Genomic DNA, 22,158 nt, shown 5'->3' with positions numbered 1-22,158 from the left:
AATAAATATTAAATTAATTTCTTTAGCTAGATCTAATTTCATTAATACAAATAAATTTAATTTTATTGAACTCCAAAATAAGTTTATTTTGTAGGAAAGATTTTAATTAATAAAACTTTTACAGATTTAGGAGTTTTTAAATGCTCTTTTTTTAAGTTTATATATTAATATAATTTTACAATTAAGTCAACATAATCTGTAACAGTAGTTTATAAGTAATAATAAATATTCCCCTTAAAAAAAGTAATAACAAATATCCATTGATTGAAAGTAAATAATGTTAGACATTAATTTTTTTAAGCCATGTCACATGTATTTCTTATAAAAAGCAATATGATAAAACTAACTAGGATTATATAATATATGTAGTAAATTTCTCTATCCTAATAATAATTATATATATTAACATTCAAATTTGACATAAATGATTAAGCCGAAAATTTATTTAAAAACAATAAAAGTATAAATATATTGTTAAAAAAATTTTAATCCTATAGTTAACTAACCTATATGAAAATTAATGAAATTAAACAAAAGCAAAATATAAAATATATTTTTTGTTTAGTAGAATAGAAGCATAGTCTATCCAATACATTTAGCAATCTGAGATTCCATTTTCTCCGTTGCTCACAATGGAAATGGATTCCCTTCCCAACGGCAACAACACCTCCGGAACCCCGATCTCCGCCACCGCCACCGCCAACCCCGCGCAGCCTCCGTCGTCGAACCTTCCCCAACTGACGGAGTCTCTGAAGCTGGAGCACCAGTTCCTCAGGGTCCCTTTCGAGTACTACAAGAAAACCCTCCGTGCCAACCACCGCGCCGTCGAGAAGGAGATGTCCGCCGTCATCTCCGGCGTCAACGAAGCCGCCGCCACCGACCTGTCCCCCGACGACGCCGTCAACCACCTTAACTCCCTTGTCTCCCGCCTGCAAGGGCTCAAACGAAAGGTAACTGCTGACCTAATTTCTTGATTTGAATTTCGATTCATCGTTTGATTCAGGGTTAATTATGTTCTGATTACTGGTTTCGTTTCTTATTAAGTATCAACTGTTGCGTAATTGGAAATTTATGTTCCCCTTTATGACGATTTTGATTTGTATTTTGTGAAAATATGTTAAGTTGGAGGAAGGAAGTCGGGCAGAGCATTTGCAAGCACAGAAATGTCGAGTGCGTCTCGATCACTTAGAATCTGCTGATGCAGAAAACATGTCAGAATGGAATAACACTCGTATGAAGCGGATTCTTGTTGATTACATGTTGAGGATGTCATACTATGACACTGCAGTGAAACTTGCCGAAAGCAGCAACTTGCAGGTAAGGGATGTGGTGGGGTGGTTGTATGTGGATGCTGGCAATATTTTGCACCTTTTGGTTTTTCTGTGTTATAGTTTGAAATGTGCATTTTGTTTTGTATTCCTTCTAACAATAATATCATTCATGTTGTTGCATCAGGATCTTGTTGATATTGATGTATTCCAAGAAGCAAAAAAGGTTATCGATGCTCTACAAAATAAGGATGTTGCACCTGCCCTAGCATGGTGTGCTGATAACAAATCAAGGCTGAAGAAGTCTAAGGTTCATACTGCTGTTTGATCTTGTTAATCGTAGCTGCACCATGCTCATAGCTTAGGCTTTTTGGGTTTATTTGGTTCTAGAGTCTAGGTAATATGCGTTTCTTTTAATGCATTTAAAATCGGAAATCATCCAAAACATACTGCAACCATAGAATATATTCATATATAAGAGAGGGATAACCACTGGATTGATCAAATATAAAAAAAAAAATGTCTCAGGTCTGTGTAAAATTTGAAAACAAAAATTATAAACTAATGCAAATCCAGATTTTCTTGAATATCCACAAGTACCGCCGGAGCTTCTCATAGGATGGCACTTGTTAAGATAACTGCATAAATCACAATCAACGCATCAAATCATATTTACTATTATTAATTTCTAGTGGTTTAATGACGACAGAGCAAATTGGAGTTCCAGTTGAGACTTCAAGAGTTCATAGAATTAGTAAGAGCTGAGAACAATTTGAGAGCTATCACATATGCTAGGAAATATCTTGCGCCATGGGGAGCCACCCACATGAAAGAATTGCAGCGAGTCATTGCAACACTAGCTTTTAAAAGGGATACTGAATGTGCCACATACAAGGTGAGCACTCCTTGTGTTTGAGTGTTTTTTTGCGTTAATTTTATTATCTTTTTAATGCAATAGTGTTAGGATTGTATTCATATTCTTTGTTGTTAGAATTGTAGAATTTGTAATTGGAATTACAACTTGATATCCTTCAGTAAGCTTAAGCTAGTGACTCGTCACAGTTGGCTATGAATTGTGTCTGTGTTGCACAAATCAATGCTCGTCTGTATCATCAGTGTGGATGATTCTGTGAGTCAGTATCACCCCACTGTTCTTTTACATTTCCCCCCTATCCACTAATTTTCATCTGAGGATTCAAAGGGGCAGACAGGCTTGAATTGTTATATGAAAGGAATTGAAAGGGTGTTGCATATTACACCCTGTTCCTTTCTCTGTTTTCATTTGGAGGGGCAGGGACCTGTTGTTGACATCTGCAAACCAGTCATTCGACTCTCTGTTTGGTTCTTCTAGTTTTGGGTGCATTTCTTGTTCTTCCGGTTCTGGGTGTTCACACAGTTACTCTGAAATGGTTTATCAATATTGAAATTATGACTTTTGAGCTTTACTTATGACATATGACTCATGATGGTTTTATGGTACTAATGGAGTTCTCAATTTTCTTAAGTGATATGTGGCATTTAAGAATACTTGATGCTGAATTCATGATTCAGAAATTGAACAATTGATTCTTGATACCTATGTTTATGTTAATTACACAATTTAAGAATTTAGAGTGGAAGGTGGAGTGGTTTCATTTTTTTTGTTTGTTAAAAACATTAACTTCCTTGAAAAATAGCATTCTTCAAGTTTATCTACTTCACTCCAAAGAAAAGAAATGGCTTTTACCTTGCACGTCTTATGTAATTCATGGTCAAGAAAAGTACTTCCTCTATTGATTAGGTAAAAAACAAGAACAAATTATTTGCAGGAGTTTTTATTTTCTTCTGATCTCTTATTAAAGAAAATCTTCATGCCTGTCATATTTCCAACAAAGTCTATCAAACATGATATTGGTGAAACTGTATTAATACTTTCTTCTTTGCTAGAATTTTTGCTTGATATTGCATCATTGTCTATTTTTTAGGAACTTCTATTTTAGCACTATAATGTTTGGAATTTTCTTTTGCATAATATTTTACAGGTTTTATTTGAAGCTAAGCAATGGGATTATCTAGTGGACCAATTCAAACAGGAGTTCTGCAAGTTATATGGCATGACTTTAGAGCCCTTGCTCAATATCTATCTGCAAGCTGGCCTTTCTGCTCTCAAGACACCGTATCCTTTTTTTAAAATGCTTGCATACATATAATTGAAACACCCCCTCCACCCTTTCCAATAAATCTTAAAACCACTTGGACTTTCCTTATCCTTTTGAGGGACTTAATGGAATACAACCGTTTGTCTATTAATTTGAATTCCTTTGATTGGAGTGGTTCACTTTTTATGCAGGTATTTTAAAACCCTCTAGATTTAAAAGTTCAAAGCCATTCATTGTATGAAATTTCATATTTGTCAGTGATAATCTCCTGCCTTGAGCCTTTATGTAGCAATTCTTCATAATCATAAATTATTTTGACGTACATTATAGCTATCATTTTTCTCTGGCAACTAGGTACACTTGAATTGACTTTTATATGGTAATTCTCTAGATCTGTTATTACCATTCCCATAATTCATTCAAAGTATGGTTCCTGTGGCTTGTGCTTCTCATTTTTAACTCTCTAATTTTCTGTGGATGATTTTAAAGCTCATACTTATAATAATAAAACCTCTTTACTTTTGCCACAGATAACTCTATTGAGATATATTCCTTGACTTGATAAAGATATTGTTATGAGGATGATTGCACAAAAGAGGACCCCTTATCACAGGAGGCTTTCCGCACACTAGCCATGCCATTACCATATTCAAAGCAGCATCACTCTAAGCTTGTTTGCTATATAACTAAGGAGTTAATGGACACTGAGAACCCACCGCAAGTCTTGCCCAATGGATATGTTTATAGCACTAAGGTCCCTGTTATTCTAGTTATTCTTTTAGATGTTCCATGTATAAAGCATATTTTGTTTATTATTTTTTGCTCCTTTGCAGGCTCTTGAAGAGATGGCGAAGAAGAATAATGGTACAATCATCTGCCCAAGGACGGGTTTAGTTTGCAGCTACACAGAACTGGTCAAGGCATATATTTCATAAATCTACATACTTGCCTTGGCTTCAAGCTACCATGGCTGTCTGATTGTAATGTATTGGGAAAATACTCTCATGGGCTTCCTGTTGTTACGTCCATTCTTTTACTTGTGTTCCGGTGCTATGTACATATGTAAGATGTTTCAAATTGTCACTGGGATATCACGTAAACATGTGCATACATTGATTTGTATTTTTCATTGCAATGAAGTTCTGTCAGTGCCGCCGTGGTTTGAACATACCATGTAGAGGGATTTCAATCTTATATAACATATAGATTAAATTAATCTTATACACACGCACACGCAACGATGCCTATTTTCCCTCATTCTCAACACTAGAAAAATGATTGAATTTAAAGGCCCAGTTAGCTCATTCTCACCAGTTTATGCTAGCCCCTCCGTCATACAGAAGACGGAGGAAGCTAATAAAAAATTATTAAAATGTAATATAAGTATAACCTTTCTGACGTGAGCTAGAATGATTCGTTTACTCTTTTAGTAACCGGGTTTGCTAACATAGGGGCATTTAAAAATTAGGAGTATGTTGGTACTCAGCACCTTTTCTATTAGACAAAAAGCCATCCATCCTTTATTTCCACTGAGCATAAATTAAAGGATAATTATGTAATTTTATTATTAAAAAAAAAAACAAATAATAACTCTTGATTCCCTTTTCTCTTTCCCACGACGACTCTCTTCAGTTATCTTTCCCAGCAATGGCGCAAACATATGAACATGGAAACCAGTTGCAGTGGCAAAGTTTATTTTCACGATAACATTTCAATTTTTCAATCGCAGTTTAGAATTCATGCATTCCTTGTTCGTCAAAATATTTTCAATTTGTAATTTATTTTTCTTCCAATTCATCTTATTTTAAACAATCAAACGGTACTGCAAATTTTTATTTTTTTTAAAAAAAACAATGTTGGAGATTAACGCAGTAATCATTTTGTTGGGGGTGTGGGAATTGAAGGGCAATTGGAGAGTTTGTGTGGGCCACAGTATTGGGTTGTGAGTTTGTGATGGTGGGTTCATAGTGCAGTTGAAGTGTATGTTGATTTGTCTCAGTGAACGGCTTTTGAAATTGTTGGTGAGGGAGGCATTTTCGTTGGGTTTTTTCCAATACTCTCTCTCTTGTGTTTTTTTTTCTCAATATATATCCAATATAATTTATGAATAAATGATGGATGAACTCATGGTGACTTTCTCTCTTTATATTCAAATACAAATATTATATTAGAGAATTGCTAGTAATCTCACCTTTTTAATTAAAATGCCTTATATTCAACAGAAAAAAAAATCAACAAAAAGTTCAATCACTTCTATTGTTTTATTAAATTTATTTTAAGAAAATTACAGTAATATTTTTTTTTTTTGAAAAAATGTTTCTCTCTGCACACCAAAATGACAACACACCACCTTATCTCAACGTGCCACGAGGACGTCTATTATGCACTTGAGTCAGGTTCCGACGAAGACTCAGTGTGTGAGTGTGCCTTGGGGCCTCATAATGTTAATTTTTTATTTAATATTGTGTTGAAAAAATTGTTAGATATTATCCTTCGATCATGATCAAATAAATGAATTTATTTCTCAAAATTATTAAATTATTTTATTAGTAAAATAAAATATATTATTGAAAGAGTAAAAGAAATATGAGAAAATAACTTATGTGTTGTTATTTTATATTATAATTTAATCACAAAATATCATATATAAATTTTTTATTAATTTTTATAATAATTACTACAAAGATAGATTTCAACTCATTACATAAAAAATTGTATTTGTTATAATATACTGTATTTTTTTATAAAAAAAATATCTTTCTTTGCATCATTCATTTATTGAGACTTATCACTTTTTTTTCTTCTTGATCTTATAATATAAGAGATAAGATATGATTAAATCCTACCCAGTTAGAAAAGTTTATAATCTACCATGAGCCAAGAGGAAGGGCAGAACACACTTTTACACTTTTATGCTCTGGGTACAGGCACCCCCTAAACCTTTACCGGAACAAATACTAAACGTGAGAAACGAAGGATTCTTAGGAAATTAAAAACTTCTTCCATTTTCCATTTTCATATTCACTCACATCAATGTTTCCAACATTGTCCACGTAATTAAATCAGATAGGATAGGCAAAGACCAGAAACTTGTTCTTGGAAAGACAGTGCGCAGCAGCGATAGCCAGCGGAGTCATTGGTCAAGGCCTAAGGAGACGTTGACAGAAACTATGCTATTTAGTAAATGTCAACTATAAGATAACATAGTTACAAATGTTTGATTTATCTAAAATTTTGCATGCATTATTGTCAATATTTTGATAGTTCATGTTAATCCCAACCTACATCTGTTGGAAGCTTAACCTCTTTGATAATCCTGTGGCTGCAGCCAGTTACTGACCATCAAGTCATGGAAAAACAGTAGTTCTCTAGCCAGGCAGAAGCAGATTTGAGAATGCGAAGCTCACCTTGTAGGAGATCTTGAGCCATTAGTTTTCTAACAGAAAATCTTCCACACAAGGAGAGAGAATCCAGTGACTGCACGCAAGTGTGGAAAAGCATATTTTATATCAATAGTAAGAACAATATGGTCTTTGAAGAAATTAAAATAACATAAGAAATGAAGCAAACATTTTAATACTCCTTATATTTTGATTAGATTAGCAATCCGAAATTATCAATGTGATAAAATGGCCCGCCCAAATACACTTTTCTCTCAACTCACTACTGATTCAGTAGCCACCTTGTTTGGATGTTAAAAGACTTAAAACCAATCTTACAACTATATATTAGATGAAGGCCTCAAATCTTTACCATAATAGCCACACTGCGCTCCTCAATTAATTGGATGAATAGTGACAACAACATCATGTGTGCTTGTATCTCTTTGCTGATATCCTGTAAAGGGCGCCTAGCCAGCCTACCATCAGTTTGAGCAGCTTCCGCAATCAAATTGTCAATTTCTGATTTTTTTTATCAATAAAAATTCCAAAGTGGATATTGTTTGTTAGGTATAACTTATTTAACAAGTGTACCATTTTTTTGGGCAGGAAAAATTGTAGCCACTATTGCATTAATAAAACTAAATAAACAAGATTTTATGCGCACCCTGAGATGTTGTACAAGAAAGAACACGAGCAAGCGCACGAAGTGATTGTGGAAGACCCTTCCCTTTTCCACTATCAGACTTCACCTCCCTATGTGATCACAGCCTCCGTCAGATAGCCAAATACTGACAGTATATAAGCAAGATTTGAGAGTAACACCATATCAGGAAGTCCTATATTATCAAATAAAAAAAATATGGAAAAGGGTTACGATTATTTAACATGCACTTTCCATGCAGCGAGATGCATAAAACTCAGCAGAATGTACAAGTGAACAGTAACCTGACTCGTGAAGGAAAGCATGGAAAACAGATAAAAATTCAAAAGTAATATTGCAAATTGACCATTGAAGATAAATGGTGGGATATTGTATGTGCCCCACAAAGCACTGCGTTCATGAGCAATAAGGGTAATTTGGACCCACAAAGCAAAATCATTCTATTATGTTGGTCAAAAGACCTCAATACAAAGAATCAATATAGAAAAATTGGACTATATTATCTAAATGATTCTGCAAGACAAATAGCAAATTAGGAATCAGTACAAACTTGATGCTGAAGGAATTCACGGGATGTGACAAGCCCTTCATATCTTCAGGTGGAGGTATAAAGTACTGATGCAAGAGTTCCAACTTCATGTCCCGCAGAGGATCATGCTTAGGAATATCAAACTGGATCTGAACCTGGGAATAGTTACCATTATCAATGAAGGATAGTTATTGCAATCATAACAACAATAAAGCAACAAGCCATAGAAACAAAAAATCATATCAGCCCACATTGTATGACTTGAAATTCAATTGCAAGGGTATACCTGATCGTAAATGTTGTATGGAATTGTAAAACCAAAGTCCAGCATTAATGTAGCATTTGAAAACTTTCCATATCTTATTAGTACCTAAAACCAAAAGGAAAACCTCTAAACCCACGTGAAAAACTTACTATGATAAGTAATTGAAATATCTGATAGTTATTCAATATAATAACAGGAGGCACAACTGGATAAAAAAAACTTGTTATATTACTATCATTGCAACTATGCTTTTATAGGCCACTATGAAGAAAATAGATGATACTGAAACTCTTCAAATCCAGGAATCTCATGTTTAAAATGTCTCAAGAACCAACTTTACTTTTTTTACCTACTCAAGTATTATGAGATCATCTTTTGAAACTCACTTCAAAGCCTGGAGGGCCCATAAAGACCAAAGGCCAGCCATGTAGTGAAATTTAGAGCTTGTTTACTTTAAGAAAATGTTTGTTTTTTTCATTAAGTAAAAACAGAAAGCATTTTCGTAAATCAAACAGCCCCTTACCTACTTATTTTAAGTTTCCAGTTCTAAATGAAAAGTATATTCATTCCTAAGCTCTAAGTTTTCAACAAAAAAAAAGGTTTAAATACATTTTTGGTCACTGGAATTTAGCGTTTTTTTTCATTTTCGTCCCTACATTTTTTTCATTTTAGTCCTTGCAAAATGTTTGTTTTGTTTTTCGTTCATAAAGTGTTTTAAATAGCACTTTTTCACGGTTCAAAACACTTTTTTTACTGCAAAACGTTATCTAAAACACTTTAAGGACGAAAAATAAAACAAACACATTTTGGCAAGGACTAAAACGAAAAGAAAAAAAATTATAGGGACAAAAATGAAATAATCATTAAATTGCAGGGACCAAAAATGTATTTAAGCAAAAAAAAAACAGTAAATGACCTGTTCACCCGGGGCATAGTCACGATCAGCAATAATCTGCACATGATTGAGAAAAATTAAACTTTAAGTGCATATGTTTGTGTGTGCCGGCGTATGTGTTAGGTGTAATTTCCTTGTTTGATTAAGCTAAAGATTCTTATTGTAGCCTTGCACTAGTAGAATTATATTAGTATTTGACCTAATTATTATTTCATGCTTTGTATTTTTTTGTTTGTTACTTTAATGATTTGTATTGTATACACATCAAAATATCAACCCCATATCATACAATGATGGGACTAAGTGGAAATACAGAGAAAATGGAAAGGAAAACTGAGTTAACTGTTATCCTCAATTCCGCCCTTACAACTTCAAAAGACGAATTCATGATATCCACGCTTCCTCTAAACAATCCCCTAAACCCCTCTCTTAACAATCCAATCCTACAAGGTATGACCTCACTCCTAAAAATATGACCCCATTCCCCTGAATATTCTCATCATATTGTTTGTGTATATAAGCCAGAATAATTGAGCACAACATATGAGAGATAAAATATGATAGCATAAAATAATTAATGCCTAGGACCATAAAAATGAAAATGACTTTCATGTATTAGAGGAAGAAATGTTTTATAACCATTTTAATTAGGCTCCAATAACCATTGATAGATTAGATACAAGGCAGAAATGTGTGCTTGTTTTTTTTATCCATAGAAATCGAAGATACCAAGGGGTTTACAACACTCACGCACCCTGCTTAACCAACTGAGCTAGACCCCTTTGGTAGAAATGTGTGCTTGTGTGTGTGTGAGGGTGTGTGTGTGTGTGTGAGAGAGAGAGAGAGAGAGAGAGAGATTGAACTTCTGAGCATTGTTTGTCATCATCACTCATTACAATTGCTTCTGAAACTCCATCGTGGTTTAAGAAATCTGCAAATGGAATCTATAAAAATATTTTAGTATACTAATCATGAACACAAAGCGTAAAATATAAGAGAATTCTCCATATAGTTGCAATACCAGAGCTAAACCATTTGTGCTTCCCCATGCTCGAGAACCAACTGGTAATTCAACATTGAAGTGATCAAATAGAACTAAGAAGGAGTTTTCATATTCAATGAAACAAAACAATAAATGAGGTTTATCAACATCTTTCAGAATTCAGTCTGAGTAAAGATACACCAGAGCAAAACATAAGGGAATAGCATGATTTAGAAGGTCAGATATCCTCCATATAAAGTCAGGCAGATCATAAAAGATGAAAAGACCATCAACTACAATCTACAAAGACTCAAAATCCCCTGTGTGCATCTATGATAGGAATTCTCTAAGGAATCACAAAAGCAAAGCCCCAAACAGAATCCATATAGACTAAATAATAAACATTAGCCCCATTGAAAATCCTAGCTTTTGCCAAACAACACTTATTCACCAAGAAAGCATACTTAGGAAACCCCTCCAATCCTATGTTTACATTGTAAAAAGTCCAATGCTCAACAAAAACTCCCAACAGCCAACACATGTACCACCAGCAACTATACAGTACAAAAGTAGATGACTATAAGATTCAGAACAACTTAAGTGCATAACATATCAAGATATTTAGCCTTGTTTGTTATTTGAACTGAAAAGAAATTATTAGCATTCATCATATCATCAATCAATACCAAGCAGAAATTACACTGTGTGTGGTTAAGGAGAAATAGGAAAAAATTGACTTTAAAAAACAAAAGTTCAAAATTTTCTCTCCTCCCAGTGACGGACCCAGCATATATTGAGGGGGTGCACCCTGACTTTGACAAAAACATAAAGATATACTTGGGGTTATTATTTTTTTGCTCCCTTGTATTAATAATTTTACCCCGCTGCATTTAATTTTTTAGTTGTCTTCGATTTTTGTCTTTTATTGACTAGTTTTTTCTTTATATTTTGTTCTTTTACACTTTATTTCGTTGGATATTTTATTTTATTTTATATTTTTTATATATGTATGATCATAAATATTATTTTTAAAAAAATTGCCCCACTAACTCCAGGTCCTAGTCCTTGGTCCGCCACTGTCTCCTCCCTTTATCTCCCCCCCCTCATTTTCTCTCCATTCAAACAAACAGAGGGTTAAACTTCAAGGTTGGGGGAAATAAGTGAGAAGTAAGACATCCAATTAACAGAGTGTCCAAAGAATAGAAAAGACAGACTGCAGCATCGATTGACAGAAATGCACTAGTTATATTAACCTTTATGAACAGCTCAGCGACCCTATAAATAGATAATAAAAAACTCTAGTAGATTATAGAACAATAATTCTCTAAATTATTCTGAGCACAATACATAATCAATAAATCAAATGTTTGATGAAAGATAAATTAAGCCAGAAACAAGGAAAGTATTGGGTCAGTTACTCATTTACTGATTGAACAATCAGATAAATCAGGAATGTGACAGAGTCAAAAGTCAACACGCACAAGGACAGAGATCCAAAAGGAGCAAGAAGATATAAATAAACAATAAGCAAATGATTAATCATAAAGAAGTCAAAACGATAACAAATTCCAAAGTTGTTTCTGATGTTAAACAAATGTTGATATTAACAAAAACATACAAAATTATGAGGATACAGTTGGATACAATGTTGGCTCCAAAGACACCAATAGTTTAGAGTCTTTTATAAAACAAGTTACAACAAATACAATCAAACAAAAAACGATCATCCACAGCTACCTTCAAAAATAATTTTATGCATGCATATGATTATCAAAATTCATCAATGTAAAACTTATTATAGACATATCAACAACAAAGTAAAATTAACAATCCTCAAAATTCAACAATGTCAAACTGACTTACATGCAGTTCCTTCATCTTTTCGCACATAAAGATCAATTTAAATCATTGTACCCAACAAAGTGAGCATACAAAGGAAGTATAAATTTTCAAGTATTTGCTTTACCTAGTGTGCATGCATGCATGAAGTCCTTGTAGGTAGAATCTCCAAAACTTTGATGGGAACATTCAAAAATCTGAATAAGAAATACAAATCTGATTATAACCAGTCTCTAAAACAGCCAACTTAGTTTATGTAGTTACTCATATGAGACTAATACTCTGACCCAGTTACCTATTGCATTGTAAAATAAACACTTACAAAAATCTTCATTCTGATAGATAAAATCTTCAGATTTTCTATTTATAAAAGTGATTACTTCGCCACGACTTCTCTCAATCACCATGAGAAGCTAACATTTTCTTTGTTGTTTTCAGTATTCTAATTCCCAACTATTTTGTACCAAGGTTTCTCATCCTATTATATTTCCCCTAAAGCAAAAGATGACTTACTTTATTCCAAGCTAGATAATAAAACACAGAAGACAGTCAACTGCATAATTAAAACTAGAGATGCAATTACATACTAACTGGACAAATTAATCACTACAAATGAAGATTGTGTTGCATATAATGCAATAGAGTAAAAATCCAAACATAAATTAATTGAAAAAGAACTTATACATTCAAAAGTACATAATAATGCACGGTACTTACATGCTTGATTGCCAAAAAGTCCTTTTCAATTTGAGATTTTTGGTCAATAGTTTCCTGATAAACTGAACTTGGACGAATCATCTCCAACTCACTTTCAGTCCAAAATACCTAAGAAAAGGTTAAAAAATTAACCTACAGTGAAGGCCTTTATGATTATTATTATCCAACTTCAAGAAATGTATACAATACTTCAAACAGAAATTTGTTATGAAAAGGCAAAAGATTAGTCATAGATTAATTATTTCAAATTTCAAAATTGCATAATGTACACGAGCAAGCTGGACATCAAAAGAGCATTTTTACCAGGAACAAACACCACTCAAAGTAAGAAAAAGAACAAAAACTTGCCGTATTATGCAGCTCTCCTTGTTGTGGAAGACAGCTGATATAAGGATACCACTCAGAGCCCTATCATTCAGACAAAGATGTTATAGATGGATACTCCTGAGCATTTTCAAGATTCTACCAATTGAAAAGCTCTGAGTTAAATATGTGTCACAAGTCTCAATAGAAAATATATCGAGGGATTGGGCGGCTGTGTTCTATAGGTTTTCTCTTTATTGCGTAGCTTTTAGTTAAGGAGAATTCCTTATCCAGCCCTCTCATTGCAGTTTTTGTTCCATTTGTCTTGATGAGTTTCTTATTTAATTAAAAAAAACTCTAAGCTAAATATAGCTATGCAAAATTACATTTTGTCTTATAAAGTTTGCAAGAGCTCAAAAAGCTCCTAAAGTTCCGATGAAAATCATGATAGGAATATAAAATAAGGCTACCTGACCCAGTTTCTTCTCGATCAGAATAACAGTAGCAAGTTTTGCAATATTTCCAACTTCCTCACCAATCAAAGATCTGATTTCAGGAAGGAGATTATCTGCAGTTATTTGCTGCAAAACCAATTATGAATACCATGAAGAGCAAGCAGTGCCGTAACATAGAGTTGGAGTAGGTTTTAAAATGAGAAGCATACCACTCTGTAAGGAACCTTTAAAATGCAATCTCCAGTTTGTATTATCTTAGAGGCAAACAGAGACCTATCAAGAGGGGATGGCAGGAGAGTCAATATATAATTAGAATAATAATATAACGAAAAAGATGCTTCAACATTCAATTTTGAGTAGTAAAGAATCATTCCTGAAACAACTGACCCCAAATAAATTGTCAACATTTCTTCAATACATACCAAAGTCTTTTATTCAAATGAAAAAAAAGTCATTTGCATTTTGCAGCAATAGTAGTATTCCTACAATATTGAGCTTCAATACACACTAGCACAGTCAAATTTTTATTTCAAACAAGAGGAAGACAAACCTTCCATACGAAGAATTGCCAATAAAAAGTGAGGAGGAAATACTACAGGCAGCTTTCCGCTCCAACCACTGCAAAAAATCGTCGCAATTGCCAGAAAACTAGCATAGCAAAATATGGTGATCCGGGAAAACGATTAAGAAAATAAGAACAGGGTTTACTTAATAAATGAATTAATTGAGAGAGAGATTGAACCTGACGTTTGGACAAAGCCGAATAATACAAGTTGCGGCAAAGACAATGAGTGTTGAAAACGGTGTGCAGAGACCACCAGCGACTTGCAGTTGCAGTGCGAACTCGGAATGGCATTGCAGAACCTCGGGTGTGGATACGACGTCGTTTACTCACTGCATAACTTAGTCGGCTGCCTCTGCTGCAAATCCGTTATCCCAGATATCCATAAGGGAATGGTGGATCCTTTAACTTTAAATGAGTTATAAAAGTATTATTCTATATAGAGATAGTAATTTTAAAGAGTTAATCACAATCTTAACCATTCATTTAATTCAAATTTAACGGTAAAAAAATAAGTTAAAAACTTGAGTCACGTGAGTATCTTTCTCCAATGTTGGTTCACCGCTTCAACTCGGGATTTGAGAATTGGGAAACTGAGTTAATACGTGTCTTTTAGTTTCACTAGGCCATTCAACCCGAGTCTGCTTCCATGGTTTAATCTTATTAATTTGAAACTAAAAGCTGTCATTTTAGGTGTGAGGAAGGCGACACGAAGGGGTGGGCAAGAAGCAGACTAAAAAGTCACGACTTTACATCGAACGGTCGAGATCAGAGGATAAGAAACACGGAGGAAAAAGGGCCACGTGGAAGGAGAGGACACATGGCGATGCGTCCCGTCGGTGGAATAGAATATATAGAAACCAAGATAAGCTTCCGTTGTCACAAAGTCAATAAAATCAGCATAAAAACGCAAACCCTAGTTTTTATTTTTTCTCTCTCTAGATAAAACGAGAGAGAGAGATACTTTTATCTCTTTCTCGCTCCTTCGCTGCTGTTGTTTCGTCCAAGTTGCACTGCTTGACCTCAAACCCTTCTTCCTTTTGTTTTCTTTCTTTCCCCTTTCCTTTTTTCCACAACCAGTCAGGTATCTCGTTCTCTTCGTCTTTATCACCTTCTTCTTCTTTTCCTTCGTCAAGATCTATAACGTTTTCAGAGTATTTAATTTACCGCGCTTTGATTTCTCCGCGCCCTGCGATTCTCGGTATTTAATATTTTTCCCCGATGCCGTGCCCTCCACTTTGCTTTTGTTTTTAGGTCCAGATCTGATTCCTCGCCACACGTTTCTGAAACCCTTTTATTCGTTTTTACGTGTTCTCTCGGTTTTCCCCTCTCTGTTCAAGGTTTTTCCTTCTCATGTTGATTTTACTGTTGAAAGGGCTTCTGCGTGGGATTTCCACTTGATTTGATGAGCTAAACCGATGTTACGGAGTAGATCTTTTACCATCTTTTGTTTTGGTGAATTTTGGCTTTTTTTATCGTTTTACGGTGGATTTGTTCTTGGTAATTTACTTGAGTTGTGTTTTTTCGCTTACTATCTGCGTTTTGAGATTGTTTTGAAAGTATTCTTAAGGAATGATCTAGGAGTTTGTTTGTTTCGATTATGCGGGGGTCCCTTAGTTTTGGATCTTATATAAACTTTATTAGGGGTTTTGGTTTGACTGTGGCTTAATTAAAATTTGCTCGCGGCATGTTTGTTTAATTTGTTTTTGACTTTGATTGTCAACCAATAATCTGTTTTAAGGGAGTTTATAATGTGTTGTGTTTTGCAGGTCCACGCTACTTGTTTGTCTGTATCTTGGAAGTGAGAGCAAGGCTAGGATTGTTTTACTTGGAAAGGAGAAGCGTTTTAGAAGATATAAATGCCTACCGATGGTTAATTCAGTGCCAGATTTTTTTAGCCTACTTCAATATATTTTGTTGAGGATTTGCTATTGAATCGTAATAACTGAAGTTTAAAAAGAAGGGTTTTGACTTGTGAGCTTTTTAGCAGACTGACTACTTTGGAATCATGCCTGTTTCAGGACATGAAGAGGTGTTTATTTCCTTTCTGATTTACAGCTAACTACGATTAGAGAACCATGCCAATTTGTTCTTTTTTGGATATTGATTACTTGATCTTCTATTGACAGACCGGGGTAAAGTCCTATGCTGGGCAATTTAGTGGTTTAATTGCAGGTGTGCCTATCAAGAAAAGGAGGTTCCCTACGTTTCAGCCTTCTTCTTCTCCTGTGTCTGGGGAACCATGTTCTCTCACTGAAGAAACCGAGTTACAGCGTAAAGAAAATTCAATCACTTCTCAAGGATCAGCTTTACCAAATGCTGCAGGTGCACCAATCAAGAAAAGAAGGTTCCCGTGTCTTCCGCCTTCTTTGGAAGAGGCTTCACGTTCAGAAGAAAGTGATGCCTTGCGAAAGGAACATTCAAGCACATCACCGGGTTCAACTCTTTCTCCCAGTTCTTCTGGTCTATCTGATGCTAATGGAATCTCTGCGTTTGAAGATAAGAAAGCAAGTATTGATGTTACCAATGCTAACATGGTGCAAAGCAACTCCTGCTTCCTTACACCCAAACTTGAGCAATCAAATGTCGGAACTCAATCATGTACTTTAAATGTCATGGATAGCAAAGAGAAGGTGATACTCAGTGAAGGTAGCAATAAAAAATTGGAATCCCAAACTATCAAGGGGAATCCTGAACTCTTATTGGCTGCAAAGGAAGGTCTTGCTCTTAGCATTGGAGCTGATGTAACCAAACAAAATGTCCAAGATATTTGTAAACAAGAGACTCCTTTAGTTTCAGGAAATACTAGTTTATCTTTAAGCTTAAAGGAGCACCTCTTTCCGGCTGTTGCAAGTATGGAGAACAATCCTCAAAAAATAGAGAAAGCACAACCTGTTTCATTGGAATTGTCTTTAAGCAAAGAAGACTGCAGTACTCACAGTTTAAATACTGATCCTAAAACTGATAGTGACACTACTCGTGTTCATTCTAACAGGGCAAACTGGGATCTGAATACTACAATGGATGCGTGGGAAGAATCTGGGACCGAAGCTGGCTCGGTTAAAACAAGTATTGATGGGCTGAAAATTTCTGATAGTTCACTTGATGAAAAGCAGTTAGTGTGCTCTCCAGGGATGACATCGCCAGCAAGTGTTGTGTCTGTAAAGCCAATGTGTGAAGAGAGTCAGAAAAAAACTTTCACTTTTCCATCTGGACTCTGTGGACCGCAGTTTAAATTTGTTGACTCAAGTAATCTATCTCTTGCACCATTTATTCAGAAATATACCGAGGAGCCCTCTAGATTATCTGTTAAGCTGAATTCTGGTAGTGCTATTCCGAATGTGAGCTTGTCAAGTGTGGCTTCAACCGTGGGTGATGCGAATACTTCTAGTTTTAGGTTGGTAAAACCAGAACCATTTGATGAGAACTCAAAAAGGGATTTGAAGGATGTTAATGCCTCTACTGTGGGTTCCTTAGATAGTGTTACTGTTAAACAAGAACTTGTTCAGGCTTCCGCTGCCAACTCTTCAAAGTTGTCAAATGTTAGCAATCTATTGAAAGTTGATGCTGCCTCCGTTAAACAGGAACCAGATCACAAGGGTAATCAGGAAGGATCCAATGCTGCAGTGAGTAAAATGGATCAGTTGAATAAAGATTCGCGACAAGAATTGGATAATTCTTCTCCTTCCATGGCGATGCCAGTTATGCCTGATACAACACAAATTTCTGCCGAGCCAGCTTGTGCTCCAGTGAAACCTATGTGTACTGCAGAGTTATCAACCAGTGAAAACACAGTAAGTCAGATTGAAAATTCTAGTCCTACAGAAGGAGTCAATGTTGAGAAAGTTTGTGATGGAGCTTGTTTAAATGCTGAACAGGTTATCATAGAAACAGTTGCTATGCCTATGGTTGATAATGGTTTGGTGTTGAACAATCCTGGTCTGCAAACTTCTTCTGTTAGTACTGAGGAAGAAAATGCTGCTGATCGCGATGCTTGCAGATTAAAACTCATGAATGAGCCTCCACCTGCTTCACGAGGCAATGGTGAAGGCTGTGCAAGTGATGAAGAAAAGATAACCCTATCTACTGATATGTTGGAGGATGATTCTTATGATTCTGATTCCGAGTCAGACGAGAATCATGCTGTAACTATTGCTGTGGATACCGAGTGCTATGTTGAAGATGATGATTATGAGGATGGTGAGGTTCGAGAACCACTGGATCCTTCCACAGCAGAAGACGTATGTGAGGTAAGAGAAGTAGAGCATCCTGATAGTAACTTTGTAAATAAACAGATGGAGAAAGGAATGGTAAGTGGTGATTGTCCCACTTCATATCAGGTGGTGGAAAAGAACAATATGACTGCAATTCAAAGTGAAATAAATAATGAAGTTGTTGATATGGACATTGAAATGCATGAGAGGTCTGGTAAGGTCGTTGATAAAAATGTGTGTGTGCAAGAGTCATTGGATGATGAGAAGTGTAACATTGCTACTCATGGGAACAAACCAGTTAATGTTTTGCAAATGAAAGCATTAGATCTTTTAGAAGGAAAAAATGTCTGTGAAGCTCTGGTGACAGAATCACCTTCCAATCAAGCCACTAATGGAAGCCATGGGGTTGATGTTCAGTGTGCTGATGAGGTTGTCAAAACAACTGACATAGTTAAACAAACTGACTTAGATTTTGAAACTATGGAAGTGTCTGCAAATGCTGATGATGCAGCCAAAGATGTTAATAATGGTGGTAATCTAGGGAGAATTATAGATCTGTCTCGAGCTACAAGTTCTTCATCCCCTGGTAAAACTAGGCCCATGTCAGGCAGGTCACTGTCGTCTCGAGCTGGAAGAGATGTATTGTCTGACACACTTGATGGGGATAAATTACACAGAGGAAGGTATAAGTTTTAGCCCTTTAGATTGTTTCTCTTTTATCAACTGAGCTGTTTTCTTTTGCTCAAGTCTTTTTCTTGTTTTGATTTTCAGAGATGAAGTTTACATTGATGGCCCTCACAAATTTTCTAGAGAAAGACATCAAGATATCTCCCCTAGAAAAACTAGAATGAATTTTGTTCGAGGTAGAGGAAGACTTAACAATCGATTAGATTCAGTTCGAAATGATTGGGAATCTGACCGTGAATTTTCTGGTGAGTTTTATAACGGACCAAGTCAGTTTCGGGGACCCAGGCCTAAATATGCATCTGCTTTTGCCGATACTGATATGGAGTACAATAACGTTGCACCTGATGGGTCATATGTTGGTAATGGTCGATTAGGCAGAAAGCCATTGAATGATGGGTCTTACATTGCACCAAGGAGGCGTTCATCAGGAGGAAGAGATGGCATCCAAATTGGTCATAGAAATCCAAGAAACATTAGTCCAAATAGATGTATTGGAGATGGCTCGGACTTGGTTGGAGTGAGGCATAATGAAAAATTTATGAGAAGCTTGCCTGAGGATAACATGGATGCTATGTTCACACGGCCCCAAACATTTGAGGGAATGGATGGCCGGTTTACAAGAGGGAGTAGGAATTTTTCTTCAATGCAGAGAAGGGGTCCTCCTCAAATTCGTTCCAAGTCACCCATCAGATCTAGGAGTCGCTCACCCGGTCCATGGTCATCTCCAAGAAGAAGGTCTCCTAGAAGAAGATCCCCTGATGGTTTTGGTGGACATCCAGAATTAACCCATAGAAGATCACCATTTTACAGGGTTGACAGAATGAGGTCACCTGATCGTCCTGTTTTCCCTGCGGAGAGAGTGGTGAGGAGGCATGGCTCCCCCTCTTTTATGTCAAGACCTTCTAATGATATGAGGGACATGGATTCTGCAAGGGACCATGGCCATCCGAGGTCTGGTCGAATTTTAATCAGAAATAGGAGGTTTGATGTTGTAGATCCTCGGGACCGTGTGGATAATGATGATGAATACTTTGGGGGCCCCATGCATTCTGGTAGGTTACTTGAGCTTAGTGGTGAAGGAAATGGTGAGGATAGGAGAAGGTTTGGTGAGAGACGAGGACCAGTGCGTTCTTTCAGGCCTCCCTATAATAATAACAATGTTGGTGAGAGTTTTCACCTTAATGCTGAAGACGGACCTAGACATTACCGATTCTGTTCAGATGATTCAGATTTTCATGAAAGAGGAGGCAACAACTTAAGGGAAAGGGACTTTGAAAGAAGAATCAAGGGCCGGCCAGCTAATGTGCCACCTAGAAGAACAAGAAATATGGATGAGCAAGAAGAGAATTTCAGGCATGGTGGTGGTGGTGGTGGTGGTGGTGGTGGACAGGTTTGGAGTGATGACAGTTTAGATGATATATCACGGGTGAAGAGGAAAAGATTTTGATTTCCCCCCTAATCTTATCTATATATAAAGCCTCCTTCGGAATGTTGGAGGATTATGGAATTTATGTTTGCAGGTTTTTCACCTACAGAATTAGATTAGATTTATAATAATATTAGTGCTCCTTTTCCTTACTACCTAGCTTTAGTTTTTAAGCCCATTGAAGCAATGATTGTAAAAGCACGCATCATTAAAGTAGGGGAAGAAGTAATTGTGAAATGAAGGTTGCTGAACGAATAAAAGTTTAGTTGGGACCTCTGGCACCGAATGATGGAGGGCAATGTGCATGCGAGGGAAGCAAATGGCATTTTCGTTTTTAATAATTTACTGGAACGAAGTTATTGGTTCTTTGGACTTTCCTTTTCCTACCAGCAACGGATTATTCAGTCCTGCTAAAATAATACTATATACGTAGACGTCAAGGCAAATAAAGCATATTTAATTGAAGTACTAAAATAAGAAGCCATATTAAATGTACAAAAATAACATTGGCTGAAGTAGTAAAAAATCTGTCAATTGTTGTGTTCTGGCGTGTGAATTTGATATAAGGACTTATAATGCATAGTCAATGGGGAAAGCCAGCCGTCCAGGAGGACTTATTCATAACAGCGCAAGTTCCATGCTCGTTTCTGCCGATAATTTTAATTTACATTAATGTTACTTATCAATTTTCAAGGTATTTTAGAATAAAATAAACTAGTTAGATTTCAACATAAACATAACAATCACAAGTGGTTTTTCAAAGTTAAATATTTTTCAACTGGGAATTTCTTGGACTCCAACCTTGGTCACAGTCCAAGCTTTATTTGGCGTAACATTTGAAGTTCCCGGGGGCTAATTAAAGATGGCTTGAGGTGGTGAATTGGTGATGGATCTCAGATTAACATTTGGCAACATCAATGGTTAAGGATAATGAATAATAACACTATTAGAGATACTCCTCAGCTTGCAGTATTACAACTTCATGTCAAAGATTTGATGCTTCCAACACTTTCATAGCAACCCTGGTGCTGCAACAAGTTACTGACAAGATAGTGCAAATCCCTTTGATAGAGGAGTTGGAGTCACACAAAGGATGGATGTTATAGTGTGAAGAGTGAACACCGGCTATATATTTATGTCTACATATGGTAACTGTGCTCCGTTTCAAGTTGTAGGTGATTGGCTTTCTATATGGAATTTAAGTATTCCACACAAAATAAAGGTTTTTATTTGGCGAGCTTGTTTCATTATTTTTTTTTACATGTCATGGAAGTCAAATGGCGTGGGAAAAAGCTGGACTTGATCTTCAAAATATGTGAAACATGGAGTTCTAATAATGTTTAGTTGTTAGTGATGCTGGAGTCTGTAGAGGCGTAGAAATGTCAAACTATGGGATTCAATAGAAGAGATAACTGAAGCAGTTTAGATGCGTGCTATTGCTGTTCTTCAGGATTGGAAGTTAGCCCAAAATTCTTGTCAAAGATACCAACTCAAAGTCCCTAACTCAGTTCGCGAAACAACCTGTACGAAACCTGGGATAGGTTTTGTAAAGTGCAATACTGATGTTACATGTTTCAATGGTGAAAATAAAACGGGCTTTGAAGGAGAGTTTATTCATACTTCTATTAGTTAAAATATATTATTATCTTAATTTAACATAATCTCAATTACCTTTATTAAATCATATATATGTTTTGATCATAATTAAAACATTAACTTAATTATATAAAAACAAAGACTAGTAATTAGAGCATGAAGTTAATTTGGGTTCTTAACTTTTTTTTTTAAACAAAAAGAACCCAAATTAACTTGCTATAACTATATAAGCAATATT

At 35.6% G+C, this 22,158-nt stretch overlaps 3 protein-coding genes across 17 annotated transcripts; 2 read left to right on the top strand and 1 right to left on the bottom strand.

Moving 5' to 3' along the window:
• The first annotated feature begins 572 nt into the window (after nt 1–572).
• On the top strand, nt 573–4,574 carry LOC100779522 (protein MAEA homolog). Its single transcript, XM_003536736.5, has 7 exons — nt 573–950; nt 1,123–1,317; nt 1,456–1,578; nt 1,978–2,163; nt 3,290–3,423; nt 3,974–4,160; nt 4,240–4,574. Exons 1-7 carry the CDS (start codon nt 633–635, stop codon nt 4,339–4,341), a joined length of 1,245 nt encoding a protein of 414 aa, XP_003536784.1. The 5' UTR covers nt 573–632; the 3' UTR covers nt 4,342–4,574.
• Nucleotides 4,575–6,387: 1,813 nt separating this feature from the next.
• On the bottom strand, nt 6,388–14,701 carry LOC100818002 (fructose-bisphosphate aldolase-lysine N-methyltransferase, chloroplastic). 12 transcript variants are annotated; one of them, XM_041006027.1, is made up of 16 exons: nt 14,178–14,687; nt 13,986–14,083; nt 13,645–13,708; nt 13,451–13,561; nt 13,026–13,085; nt 12,678–12,785; nt 12,088–12,157; nt 10,161–10,201; nt 10,003–10,083; nt 9,161–9,196; nt 8,266–8,349; nt 8,001–8,134; nt 7,454–7,542; nt 7,160–7,308; nt 6,814–6,883; nt 6,388–6,553 (listed from the first exon to the last, which is right to left on the bottom strand). In XM_041006027.1, exons 1-16 carry the CDS (start codon nt 14,289–14,291, stop codon nt 6,540–6,542), a joined length of 1,323 nt encoding a protein of 440 aa, XP_040861961.1. In that variant the 5' UTR covers nt 14,292–14,687; the 3' UTR covers nt 6,388–6,539. The 12 variants fall into 12 exon arrangements, 8 of the variants coding, with proteins under 8 accessions (XP_040861961.1, XP_040861964.1, XP_040861959.1 ...); XM_041006025.1 differs by lacking the exon at nt 6,388–6,553 and adding an exon at nt 6,565–6,728; XM_041006030.1 differs by lacking the exon at nt 7,160–7,308 and having other exon boundaries at nt 14,178–14,691.
• A 170-nt stretch (nt 14,702–14,871) lies between these two features.
• On the top strand, nt 14,872–20,596 carry LOC100817471 (uncharacterized). 4 transcript variants are annotated; one of them, XM_014763449.3, is made up of 5 exons: nt 14,872–15,081; nt 15,767–16,029; nt 16,127–17,791; nt 17,876–18,894; nt 18,983–20,596. In XM_014763449.3, exons 2-5 carry the CDS (start codon nt 16,006–16,008, stop codon nt 20,343–20,345), a joined length of 4,071 nt encoding a protein of 1,356 aa, XP_014618935.1. In that variant the 5' UTR covers nt 14,872–15,081; nt 15,767–16,005; the 3' UTR covers nt 20,346–20,596. The 4 variants fall into 4 exon arrangements, with proteins under 4 accessions (XP_014618935.1, XP_006589764.1, XP_006589765.1 ...); XM_006589701.4 differs by having other exon boundaries at nt 16,127–18,894; XM_006589702.4 differs by having other exon boundaries at nt 14,872–15,198; nt 16,127–18,894.
• Nucleotides 20,597–22,158: the final 1,562 nt, after the last annotated feature.

Source organism: Glycine max, chromosome 10, assembly GCF_000004515.6.
Source record: "Glycine max cultivar Williams 82 chromosome 10, Glycine_max_v4.0, whole genome shotgun sequence".
Lineage (NCBI taxonomy): Eukaryota > Viridiplantae > Streptophyta > Magnoliopsida > Fabales > Fabaceae > Glycine > Glycine max.
This window is presented reverse-complemented; position numbering and strand designations above follow the sequence as displayed.